The sequence below is a fragment of the Lepisma saccharinum genome, chromosome 11, assembly GCF_977018435.1.
Source record: "Lepisma saccharinum chromosome 11, izLepSacc3.1, whole genome shotgun sequence".
In the NCBI taxonomy this organism is placed as follows: Eukaryota; Metazoa; Arthropoda; class Insecta; order Zygentoma; family Lepismatidae; genus Lepisma; species Lepisma saccharinum.
Window position 1 is genome coordinate 8,232,934 of NC_139239.1, and position 14,253 is coordinate 8,247,186.

Genomic DNA, 14,253 nt, shown 5'->3' on the forward strand with positions numbered 1-14,253 from the left:
CTGGGAACTGAACCTGGCACTAACCATTTGGCTATGTGGGAGCCCTACTTATGGTAACATAACCCTAAAATACTGTTATGAATTGAATCGCTAACACTAGCTAATATATTTGCAATCAGTGTATTGTATACAGATAACATCTATCTTGATATTCTAATCATTACACAATTGATTCAATGAAACAATTTTCAGCAAAAAGTGGTATGAGAAAGATTAAAAAAACACTTACACTTTAACATGTATAAATATTTTGAGGCAATGACCATGCATTGATATCAGCAGAAATCTTTAGCCCCATACCTCAGTGGTGAGAAAGACAGCAAGGACAAGTAAAAGACTGGGCTCATCCGTGAGTAAGGTAATTGTTGTATTCATTTTGAATACAAATTATTACTTTTATCCAAATTCACATGACAAATTCATCTCTCTCAAAACTGTGTACTGTTTTGGGGAAGAATATTGCCTTTGTTACAGACTTAATGAAACACACACTGTAATTTCCACACCATCTTAAAAAAACAACCTTGCATGTTGTACTGCTTCTTGATTTTTACCATTATCTGGCTTGTCTGCCAAAAGAAATATCAATTATAGGAATGACAATTTTCTCATGATTATACAAGGAAGGAAAGAAAACATCATAAAATGTAGTAGCAATATTAGTAATAATAAAGAACAATACCTGTCTGAAGTAAATCCACAGAGCCAATGGTATAAGGAAGACACCTTCCCCAATTGTTGAGAGTGCATGCAAGCGCTTTATGCCTCCAATTTCAGTGCCCGCTTTACGAGTGAATGCATTGACTCCCACACGTAAAACAAGTAAGATTAGAAGTAGCACTATACCACCCTGAAAGAAACAGACATGAAACATAACATATTAAACAATACATTAACATTGGTGAAACTAATCTAAAAACATGGCTGCAACAAGGTTTCTTATACTCTTCTTGATCTTCTGTGAAGTACGTGAAACTTTGGAACATTATTTCTACATTAAAATAAAACTTCTCTTCACAAAACATATTGACTAAAATTGTGCACCATGTAAAATTAAAGTAAAGAAGATAATTAACAACATTAAAGTAATACCCAGTGAGAACTTAGACAGTGACCACAGGCTACAAGTAGGAGATTGAGGAGATGGAAAATAAAAGATAGAAGTGAGAAACAAGAGAGAAGGATGAGAGTGTGGAAATTGAAGGATACGAGGATAAAAGAGAAATATCAAGAAATATTGCGAACAAATGTGCCAAGAGATGAACCCAAAGGAGTAGAAACAGAATGGATAAGATTTAAAACAGAATTAGTAGAGGAAGCTGAAAAGGTATGTGGAAGGACAAGCAAGAAAAGAAATAAAAAGAAATACCATGGTGGAATGAAAGAACTAGAGGGGCATGAAAAACAAAAATGATGCATTTAGAAAATGGTTTGAAGTTAAATCACAAAATGCACGAAGAGTATGTGGAAAAGAAGAAAGAGGCAAGAACAGTAGTAAAGGAGGAAAGAAGAAAGTGGATGGAAGAATGGGCCAAAGTGCTAGAAGATATGAAGAAGATGTAGATGGGAACAAGAAAGTATTGTATGGTTTAGTGAGAGAAAGGAGAAGAGAAAGAGAAGACAGCTGTAAGCTAAGGGATGAATGGGGAAACAGTGTAGAAGAGGATGACGAAATAAGGAGAATGTGGAGAAATCATTTTGAGAAATTGCTGAATGTGAAAAAAGGAAATGAACATGAAGAAGTGAGGGTAAAAGAAAACAGAAAGGAAAAAATAAATTGACATGGAAAGAAGTGGAGGAAGCACTGAAGAGAGGTAGAGACCTGGAGTAGATGAAGTGCCAGTGGAAATGATACTAGGAGCAGGAGTGATTGGTGTGCAGTGGCTGTACAGAGTGTTGAAAACAGTGTGGCAAGAGAGAGAGAAGTGCCAAGAGATTGGACAAAGGGACTAATAGTTCCCATATTCAAGAAGGGGGACAGAAAGGAATGTAAAAACTACAGAGTAATAACACTAATGTGCCACTTAGCAAAGGTGTATGAGAAAATATTAGAGAAAAGAATAAGGGAAGTAACAGAGCTGAACGTGAGAGAGGAACACTATGGATTTAGAAGAGGCAGATCAACAGTAGATCTTATATTCACCATAAGACAAATGTACATGAAAGGCACAACAAGTATGGACATGATTTGATTATGGCATTCCTAGATATAGAAAAGGCATATGATAGCATGGACAGAACAAAGATTTAGAAGGCTCTACGAGAGAAAGTAGTTGAGGAAGATATAGTGTGTAGAGTGCAGAGCACATACAAGGCCAACCAGAGCTGTGTGAAGACAAAAGTGGAAAGAACGGAGTGGTTCAGTATAAGTAATGGACAGAGAGAGAGACAAAAAAAAAAAAGATGCAGGCAGTGGAGATGAAATTTTTAAGGAGTATATAATTGTAAAAACATCAAGGGAGATATAACAACATCACCAATAACTCCCAAAGCTAATAGTCTTTATATTGGAGAAGACTAGAAGAGATAGAGTAAAGAATGAGGAGATCCGACAAACAGTGGTGAAGCTTCAGGACAGGATAGATCAGGCACAGATGAGATGGTTTGGACACATGAAGAGGATGGATGCAGAAAGACTACCAGTTAGAGCTTACAATGCTCAAGGAGTGCGAATAAGGCAAAGAGGGAGACCAAGATGTTGGTGGAAAGAGCAGATAGCAGAGAGTGTTAGGAGAAGAGGACAAGATTGGAACACCGTGGAAAGAGAGGAGTGGTGGAAGACCAGGAAAAAATGAAGAGGCTTGACTTCTATGTCGACCCAGCCAGACAGAGGAAACAGCGAAGGATGATAATGATGTGAAATTAAACTAGATTTGCTTGACATGGCTGCAAAAGGCTTACTCATTTTCTTTCCAGGATAGCTATAACATTTACAAAGAGGAAAATGTAAAAGTCAATGTAAAAATGCTGGCTTTTTTGAATGGAAGGTTTTTTCCCCGATAAAGAGCCGGCTTTTTTGGCTTTTTACCAATTACAGCTAACCTATTTCATTTGAAGTTACTGTTATGAGTTTACAGGTTTGTAATGACATATATTACAACTAACTACAAAAATTTACATGATGTAGCAGTCAGGAGAGAGATATTAGCCAATCCCAGTGGATTGCATAGTGGTTCAGCTACAATTTTAACCCTAGCTTACTGGGGAGGGGGGGGCTTGCAGTCCCACCACCGTCTCTATTTTTTAGATTTTTCAACTGTTTGATGAAAATAAATTACATGGTTTCCTAGGATGTTCACAATATTTCTGTATTACTTTTGTTCATAAAAACATAAATGTAATGTAATTAGGATACAAAATACAGTTGGTGAACATATCAGGTGTCATTTTTGAATATGTCTCATTCGAGTCACTCACGCCAGTGACAGTGTACAATTAGTTGGTAATGATGGAAATGATTATATTTAACAAACAACAGCACTTCTACAAACAAAAAAGCATTAATAAAAAAGTCATTATGGATTTTGTGGGTTTTAGTGAATGATAAAATATATGTGAGACACTCATGCAATGCATAGGCTTAGTTTTGCCCCTCCACTTTGGAAGGGGGGCTAGCTGAGGCTAACTTCTTTCATGCTTTTAACCATTACAAAAATCATCACAGGCATTCTCCTTGAGAGACAGGTGATCCTCACATCATCTTATCCAAAAGAAATGCAAGGCATTTAAAAGCACAATTTATGAAGGAAATGAAATGGTAAAAAATGAAATTTACTTAATTTGTATACAACGAAACTTCCCATTTTCCTAATTTTGCTATTGAGAACCACTTGTGACTAGATGGCATGAAGGCAATAGAAAGTTGCTGTTTATAGGTGAAATATTATTTAATTATCCTGAAAACTAGACTTTCATATGATCACTTTGCATATGCATTCTTTAATTTTCTTCCTCAAATTCAATAGCCTAAGCCTGTTTACTTGACACCTGAATTTTACTATTGCTAAACTCTCTATTAAAAGGAATGATCATTCTGTTATCTGTGCGTTAATTTCACAAGCAGTATGAGCACAAGAATGATTTTCTGATAATTTAGAATCTCCAAAAGATGATTAAGATTTCTTGTTGTTACATAAACAGCCAGTGGCGGCGATTGGGGTTAAAAAACTGGAGTAGCAAGGGCGCGTATCCCTCCACGATAAACTTCCTGTGGGTTAGTTGAAACAACAAATAAGCTTCTTCTTCTTACCTCCACAATAATCAATTTATCCTGAGACTCTAAGAGATAGATACCTGAGATTCCTGGCATCCCTAGAAGTGATTCACAAGATTCACGCGTCACCAGGAGAGTTGAACACAACTTTCAACTGCACCGTCTTCGTACAATGAAAAACACAAATAAATCCCGCGTATCTACATATCTATTGGTGGCGTGGTGCAACGGCCACAAAAGACTTGGAAAAGACTGAGGCCATGTCTGAAAGATGGAAGACCGTACTTGAAGCGAGCATACTTTGAGAATGGTCTCGCAGTGCGGTCTTGGAAGTCGTAGACTGGAAGGGAAAATCTTTCGAACTGCACTTCGACTGCAGCACCAAATACGATCAGTAGATATAACCGAGAACACGTTGGCTTTCCATTTTAAACACTTGCTTTTCACCACACAAATCACATAGCATTTGCAAATATTCTTATACATACATTTTCACACATTAGAAGAACTACAACAAACAACTTGCTGGCTTTCTACCTCCGTGATTTCAAACAAATGAACAACAAGTCCACTTGTCACGTGACCAAGCTTGCAACTTTGAGTGCTCTCCCCTGTAGTCTCGATACCTCGTGAACTTGATGCTTTTGAACTGTACTAGGTAATGTCCTTTCCGTCAAGACCATACTTCAAGTCTGTACTTTGTACCTTTCGGACAGAGCCTGATTTCCCTAATGAACTGTAGTCATCACCATTTAATAAGGCAATTATGTGTGATTGAATCGCTTCTACGGGATCGTGACACATTCACACGGCATATAGGCATACATCTTTAAATGTCCCGCATGCAATACAAATCCACAGAAACTAAATTCACTTCTTTGAACTGTCGCCTTTTTCTTATCAAAAATGTCTGTTCAAGTCTCTACAATGATGGCTTCTGTTTTTCATGTTCGAAAAACACACTTTGTAGGAACTCATTGTTGAAAGGCTACATTTTTTAGATGCAACAGCACTATTGTCTGAATGTAATAATGTTGTTTACCTTGCCATCCAAGGTGGAAGATCAAAAGAAATAATGGTGATACATTTTTTTTCGAAATCTTGTCCTGCACATATGCTCCCCATAAAAAAGGCACATGCAGTTCAATTTTCATTGTATGCTACATCAGAACATAATTTGAACTTTTTTCCTTCTGTGTGACTGTCACACCACGAGAGTAACATATGAAAGTGTCATGAGAATTTTCTAATTTTTGGGCAGTTTCTCTTTCCTTAATTATTTTATGCATATGTCGCATGCGCTTGGGGGGGGGGGGCTAATGTCTGGTTCTGGGAGGGCTTAGCCCCTACCTAACTATGCCCATGATCCAATGATTGGTTATTATTTTTTATTAATGATAGTAATTTTGTAATGATTACAATTAATAAATAACTGCACATACATAATCAGCAAAGGAAGCAGTGATTCAATAATGAAATGGTTTTATGAATTTTAGTGATAAAGAAAAAGTGTAGGTCTGAGAGACATTCCCCGGTATGTAAGTTTCTTGTATGGCACGGGTAAGCTATGGTAAAAACTAAACGTGTAGTCCTGATGAGCACTTCTGACCATGAAATGGACTTAAAACAAGATTTTACATGTTTGTGTCTCAATTTAAATGTTGAGGTCATAAAATATGAAACAAATGTTAATATCAAAATATTCGATGTTTCGGGACAATTAAAAATCCTTACTGTTCTCAACACATATGCAGAAGTATACGTGTTACATGAATGTAACAGCTTTGAGATGGAAGCGACACGTGGCTCTTGGAATCCAAACTTTCGAAGTAAATGTCACTTGGCCTGTGTGGGATTAAGGTTTGCAGAGCGTAGAGGCAGTCATCTAATGGCAATAAAGTATGCTTACGAAACGCAACCATTTTCTCAGGGAACTTTTAGACCGAAGCAACAAGTGACATGTGTCACTTGTAAGCAGACCCTCACTAATCCATTCACCATTTTGACCCAAAGTGCGACAACGAGCTAAACATGTCACTTGCATGCTGCTCGGACTATACTGTTTTCTCAATGGAGTGCATCGTTCCGCTTGTCTGTTGTTCTTGCATGCACGATGAATGTTTTGCTTTATACTGAAGGAGATGGTCATCTGTGACTTCAGTCTGAAATCTCCTTCAATAGCGCGTATCATGTTGCTTCGGTCTTGTTTGTGCATGCATGGTGGATGCTTGTTTATAGTGAAGGGGCACTTGCGACATCAATGTGACACCCCCACTGTCATGTGTTTCTTCCGTCTGAATGTTCTCTATACTTAACAAGCCTGTTAGCTACTTCATCAGATGTTAAGATTTAATTTAGCCTGTAAATCACAGAGAACAAATTGCAAGTACTGTTGTTGGAAAAAGGCAGGCTTTTTGATAGAAGGTACCTTTCATAATCATGAATGGAGTGGAATAAACTAATGCTGTTGCCTTGGGGTCTGAGGTTCAATCCTCAGTGGAAGTAGAGTGCTTCGGATCTCATATCAAACTGTAGGTCCAGTCCAGATTTTTTTGCCATTTGCAGCCAGTCTTATTTGCTTCTGTGTCAGTTTTAGTGCCATTGTTTTTCAACCGTCGGGCTGCAAAAGGTACGTTGCACCCAGAAGTTGACAACTAATTTAAATCGTAATTTTATATTTGACAGCAAGTCTATACATAATTGAACTATGATTATGCCATAGTTATATACAGTATTAATATTAATTAAGGGTATTAATTTCCATATAAACTTTAAAGATCAGAAATTTATTTATGAGTGACATTTTTGGGTTCAGATCATCGACTTGTAAGAAATAAATTTACTGGGCCATGGTCTAATGAAGGTTGAGAAGCACTGCAACAAGCGGCCAAAATAAATCACTAGTGCTCCGTGACCAGGTTTAGCGGTCATTTACCAAATTATGCATGTGTACTGAAAAGCCAGAATACAAATATATTTTACTGAACACAACATTTAATGTAAAGAGATTTGATACTAGATTTGCAAATGGTAGAACAAATTCAAATGTTGAAAATCATATCATATACTATTAGGTTCTATTAGGGATGGGCCGATATGAAATTTTGGCCGATACCGATAAACTACCGATGTAAAATTTACCGATACCAATAACCGATATTCTACCGATCCGATACAAAATTAGAAATGGTCCTTGAAGAACCTGAAATGTTCATAGATCTCCTTAATAAATGTGTGTTTTGAGGTGACTGCAGTGCAAGAGAAGCTAAATATTTAGACATTTACTTTTTAGAAAGAAGAGCATGGAAATTATCTATAAAAATTACAACAAAATGGCAGTATTTTGCACTAAATTATAAGATATTTATCGATATATCGGATCGGTAAAATAATCGGTAATTTTACCGATAAACTGTTACACCGATATGCCTATATCGGCTGATACCGATAGAGTACCGATTAATCGGTCCCATCCCTAGGTTCTATTAAAAACACATACAAAACTACTCTAGTTATGTGAATATGTTTATACTACATAGATATATTTAATAAGCCTACCGAAATATGAAGATAACACTCGAAAAGAAAAGCCCATTCAAAAAAGCCAGCTTTTTTTAAAACACTGTTTATATCTAGCTACGAATTTCATATTGTAGATTGTATTTTATATTTAGAAATGAGTGTGTATTTTATAATAGGGAGATAAACAAAAACAACGGAACAGGAAAAATACTGCAAACTCCAGTGTTTTCATCTATTTGAGACACTTTTGTGAAAAAAGCCGAAAAAAGCCCAACCAAAAACCCGTGGATTTTTTTTTTCCAAAAAAAGCTGGTTCTTTTCCGACCACTTCCAACTCTAATAACGTCACAGAAATTAAAAATATGTATGTGTTAGTAATTAGAAGGACTAGAAAAACTTTTTCAGTGAAAATAAAGTTTTCCTCTACCTCTACCAACCCAAATCTGGCCAATATAAATACACAGAACGACACATGATCAATGATTCTCTTATTTTAATGATATTGCCAGAGCCCATGCCACTGAAACCAATAACGGATTACAAGCACCTTATTTTATAATATTCATTATTGAATGTAAGCACAGCCTTATAAGTGAAGTGCAAATAAACAAAAATCATACCTTATGATCAGCTAGTCCTAACCATGATAAGAAGCTAGAAAATAGGTGACCGTTTCCGGGATGCATCTGTCCCTCATCATGGTCAAATAACATTAATGAAATAATGGCAACAATAAAGAAAATGGCACCTCTGAAACTGGCAGGCCCACCAATGCCTGAAATAGTAAAGTGTATGAAATAAACATGTCTAATAAGTGGTATATTTGACTTACCATAAAATAATTATACAATATCATGTTTTTGTTACTGAAACTTAATTCAATTTTACAAGGTTAATTTACCTAGTAGCGACTCTAGTACTTTCAGTATTTAATCCACTTTTAACTTGGTATGACACAATATGATTTCTGGTACTGCTCATGACTGACAACATTGTTAAAATGGGTGCTTATAAATTATATTAATAATGCTTTAATTATTGGATAGTGAATGCCTTAAATAGGGACAGTTAAAGAGTACATGCATGAGAAATCAGCTATGTAATTGTGAACTTTATGAATGTTGAAACTTGCTCATTGGTGAAAAATCTATTAAGAAAATATTATCCTAGACTCCAATTTGTCATTATAATCACTTTATTTTTCAACATATCAAAAAAGTCAATAATTGTAATGGCTTTCTGGAAAATTAAAATAAACACTGTAATAACATACCTGAACACAATGCTCCAACTCCTGTAATAATGACAAAATCATACTGCTCGTAGACCAAAAGGGTCCGAAAAGACCCGCATAAACTCATGCCATAGAACCAGAGTAGGGTAAGAACAGATCTTAATAGTACATGTTGGAGAATTAAGCACCATTGACCTTCTTTCAGCGGCTTCCCAGAGGACAATGGCTTTTGTAGGAGAACAAAAATACTTCCACATCTACAATTACAAAGATTGAGTTGCTAATGACATCTACACCCAACAAACATAGGCAATTTTATACATGTAAAAAGTAAGATAAGTAGTCCCTTATGCTATGCACTATTCTACAGCACACACACATATTATTGAACATGGCTAGTGTGATTGATTTGGTTCATTTTACTTCACTTTTCTATCACTTTTGGCTAATCGCGAAGATGAGGATAAGTGATGATTTGATGAAACTTATGAAGGAATGCTCAGAAAGAACATTCATGCCCAGGCCAGGATTCGAACCTGGGACCCATGGCATTGTAGTGTGCTGTGCTAACCACTCTGACATGGAGGTCGGCATGGCCAGTTTGTTATCAGTAGGGACATTGAATTTTCGCGATGCGCGAAATGTGAAAAAAAGATGCAATTTTGAACATTCTGCACGTAACTACAACCCCAATGATGAAATATGCATGAGTTTTATTCACGACGTAATGCGAAATGTGTGCTTTTCTACGAAATGAATGCTTTTTCGCGAAATAACTGTGAAATATCATCAAATTAAGTAGAAAACACGCAAAAACCGGCAATTGAGGTTGTGCGTGCAAACTGTCAATTTGTAAGAAAACGTTTGCCTAAAGTTTCCTACCACTTGCAGCTGAAGAACGTTTTATCTTCGATCACATCAGGAAGATGCTGCAAATTGGGATTTCCCATGCACATAATCTCAGTTCGAAAACTTCGCTCCTTGTCAAGCTGCATTCCTTTCTTCCCCCGAATGTCTACTAAACTTCCAGTTTCATTGAATTTGCTAGCTGTAGCAGTGATAAGATTAGTCTGTTCCCGCACATCAAGGGAAACAATGGTGTCATTTGTGTTCAGTCATGAATGAATTTTGTTTACCATCATGTGATTTTCAACATGTGTTTGTGTATGTGCAGTAGTGATTATTTTATTTGTTGGACAGCAAGGATATCCTTTAAATACATACAATGAATAAATCACTTGAGATATGCAATTTAGAAATGAAGTGATTTTGTGTTGATATTTTCTTTTTGGTTGGACAGCTAAGTACTTGTGTATGTCTACAGTATATAAAAATGAAGTAGTTTATCAATTTATAGCTCTTTTGTATGTTGTTTCCTCTCATGATGAAAAAGTGTGTGCCATTTTTTTTCCACCGCTGATCTAACATTTTATTTACCGCTCTCCTCAGTTTTTATTTACCATAAATTTGTCTCCCTAGTTATCAGGTTAATGAATATATTCTATCTGATGCATCCTAATCTTGGGTGAGATACTTCAGTGGTTTCACTTAGGCACAATGAAGGTGAATGGGTGGTATCTTTTAATAAAAAGGGACACTGCAGCTTGATCACATTATCTTGCCCTTTCTTTCCTCTAATCTTAATCACCACAGTTAACTAATTAATAAAAATAAGTGACATGTTTGTTTGAATTTCTTTTAAAGTCCATTCCATCGAGACAGTTTTAGGTGGGATCCAAACCACTATGTACCTCCACTGGATATTGAATGTGGGAGGCCACATATAAGTAGTGATATGTAAATCATGGAAGGAACCTAGCTTTTTTTTGCCAATGATTGATACCGAAAACCAATAATGGTTGCAAGAAAGAGCTTTTATATTTTCTATACCTATAAAATTGCAAAATAACACAAATATCACTTATTATGTAGTGGATTCTTTGTGAATTTCAACACATTTTGCACCTTAAAAGAAATAAATACCACCTTACAATTTGGCACAATTCACATACATGTGCATTGATTACACACAGGTACAGCAACAGTGAAAAATCAGACAAAACCAGTAGTTCAGTTGGTAGATCAATGACACAATATGCCAGTGACCTGGGTTTGAGTCCTGGTCAAGCCTGCATTTTTCGTTGGAATTTCTACATAATAGGGAGTCAAAAATTATCGGCACTTTTCACCATAACTTTCTTTAGCTTGGCTACATTGTGGTCAGCACTGGTGGTACTCTTCTGGTTACGTGGCCGAGGTTTCATATTAATCGCTCCAGTTTTCTTTCAATCAACATACGAGCACTGAATGCAGTGTCGCCAACCTAAAGGAAGTTATGGTGAAAGTGCAGATAATTTTTGACTTTCCCTTATAGAAAAATACCATGTACCAAAAATTAACTTATCTGCAAAAGTTTAAAGCTGTGCTTTTCCAACGGTATCATGGAATGATTTTAGAAGTATGCATGCTGACTTAAAATTTATCAACACGCCTAATTGCAGTTACATTTGGTAACCTTCATCTGGCTAAACACATTGTAATAACCTAATAAGTTTTTATATGATGAAAAATAAATCAATGTGATGTTTAATGGTCACTTTCTCTGCTCAATAGTTTGCATGTAGTCACAACAAATGTTTGAATCATGTTTTTAAATATACGGCCTACAAGGAGGGCTTAAAAAACAAAATGGAGGAATAATATCTGGTGAATTTGGTAGAAATGTTTGATAAAATGAAAATGCAAATTTGGACAAAAATGACATCAAAATGGGAGGGAAATTACCCTGAACTACATGCCAAGACCACCTAGACTTCCTTTTTTACTCCTTTGAGAGGCAAGGAAGTGGCCTGACATACACGTTCTACAATTCAATTTCTCAGGAAGAGGGAACTTCATTTTATACAAAAATTAGCAGTCGACTTGAGCATTATATACCATCATTTGTAATCGGGAGAAAATGCCACTGTTACAGAATCTTTAAAACCTACACTGTACTTCCAAATTTATATTCCTTTTGGTCAGATAAGTCCAGTAATTGTGTCCAAGGATGTAAATGTTCTTACCTGCATTTCATATTTTTTTTGCTTGTAAAAATTTTGCAGGTGCGTACATTTCCCTTAAGAGGGAGGTGGAGTTTGGCGAAGGTCGCCGTGGAAAGCGCTTAAATTTAACATGGGCTTTTTTGCATTTTGTTGAATATAACGTTTTAGGGCAAAAATTTGCCGGAAAACACGCAGTGGATGTGAACTTAGTTTATGAAACTTTGAGTACATGACACATTTATGCAATTTCAGTTCGTTAAATGTGCACAAATTCCATTATTTTTTTTCAATTTCCCATAAGGAAATACGTAAATAAGCACAGAATGGTTATAGGATTTGTGGGTAGCACCAACGAAAATGGCCATTATGATGCATACTAACGTAATGCTCAATCCTTTTATGACTGAGCTAGGGAGGGCTTTTCTTTCAAAAGTCACTTGCACGGCCCAAAATGATTGTTTAAAAATGTCATGTATTATCGACGGCGAAAGATACGGCCGCTTCAGCCGAATTTCATTCATCATAGTTCGCCACTTGACCACTAGATGTCTCTGTTCGAAAATTGCCCCAGGGTGACGGGAGGGCTATTTCGCGCGGGTGTTTGAATCCTCTGCACAGCTGGGTTCCGTCCCCTCCTCAGAAGGTCCCGTAGCTGCCACAGCTTGATTTATTGCCTCTTTCCCAGGCAAGAAACCAAGAAAGCAGGAAGGCCATGAGTTTGTGTATGTTTGAGTGTAGAGAAGCAGAGCATATTTACCGTGAATTGGAACCAGTGACACAGTAAATTTAACTCGATCCCTACCGCGAAGGAAGTATTCAGGGGGGTCCAGGAGTCCCAACCTCCCCCCGAAAGACTTACCAAGTACAAAAATTAAATAATGAGAACATAAAATAACTTCAATTAAGTAATGAAAATAAGGTTGTTGTCTAATCGCAATTTGTTTATTTCCGCAAAAATATTGGAAAGCAATACGACTTTGAATGACAGTACCAAAGAAGATTTATGCAAGAATTATTACTACTTATAATAACATGCAAAATATTACCAGGAATTTTACTTTCGTCAACTGGATCTAACATCTTTTTTTCATACTCAACAAATATTATATTCTTTATCTACTTGGCATTAATTTCCTTGCCAGGGCAGTTTCTATTTATTTACAAATTTTGCCGACCTTAACTACACGTAAGCTAGATAATGAATACGTGATGTTATACTGTATCACTGTTGTTATATCGCCTTCTTATCTATTAATGTAATAAAAATACGTATATTAATTAATTTAATATAATTATACTTATTTTAATTTAACATTATTAATATTATTATTTTGAGACATTACGTTAGGACGCCCCTCCGAAATATATATCTCGATACCTGCCTGGTGTTCGATTTGAATAAAATGTAGAAAAGGCGGGGAGGGTGGTAGCGCTTCCTCTTTTTACATTTCGATAGTTTTACCTCACATGTAGTACTTTGTGAGTCAACGGTGCAGATAGGAAATACGTGTACACACACACACATAATTGATGATTCGCAAAGGAACTTCGTTAAATTCCCATGCTTGTTCCGCTCACAAATCATATCCTCTCCAAATTACAATAGCCTACTATCGTTGTTGCTTACATATGTGTGTGTGTGTGTGTGTGTGGTTCCTAGAACTTCACTATTTCCAAACATAAACTTCATGTGACTCTTACAAAACATTTGTTTTTGGAGTGGAAGGACCATGAAAAGGTCTACTGTTTCTTTGCAAATCTTCAATTAATCTAAAATTTAGTATAAAAACATAATTTTGGCTGACTTGCTAACTTGAGATTTAAAGACAAATTATTAATTTGAATTCTCCATAACAAAAACAAAAGTGACATAAAATGTAGAAGGACAAGACTAGTGTTGCCCACGGGACGAGACGGGACAGGCTTTTAAAAATTCGAGACGAGATGAGATTGGTCATATGTCCCGAGACAAACGAATATTTTCGAGACGAGACAGCATTTCACAGCATTTCCACGAGACGAGACAGGCCAAAGTCTCGTCTCGTGGGCAACACTAGACAAGACTCTTGGCTTGGTTGAGAATTACATTAGAGATGTACAGGTTAGGAAAGGGGAGGGAGAATTCCGTCTTCTTCCTTTTCAGCGCGAACCCTGCCTCCTACATTCTACATGTCCATTCAAAATGTCTTCTTAGTTTCAGATATTTTTGCCTCCCCTATAGCGTAATGGTAAAGATGACC

The 14,253-nt window shown here is 36.4% G+C and overlaps 1 protein-coding gene across 1 annotated transcript in view; it reads right to left on the reverse strand.

Moving 5' to 3' along the window:
• Positions 1–14,253, reverse strand: part of LOC145994617 (proton-coupled zinc antiporter SLC30A5-like) — a 66,103-nt gene that overhangs the window by 15,968 nt on the left and 35,882 nt on the right. The window contains exons 3-5 of the mRNA XM_083130676.1: positions 9,009–9,226; positions 8,356–8,510; positions 683–850 (exon numbers count right to left, since the gene is read on the reverse strand). Coding sequence (XP_082986802.1) covers positions 683–850; positions 8,356–8,510; positions 9,009–9,226 — 541 coding nt within the window. The remainder of the gene's footprint in view (positions 1–682; positions 851–8,355; positions 8,511–9,008; positions 9,227–14,253) is intronic.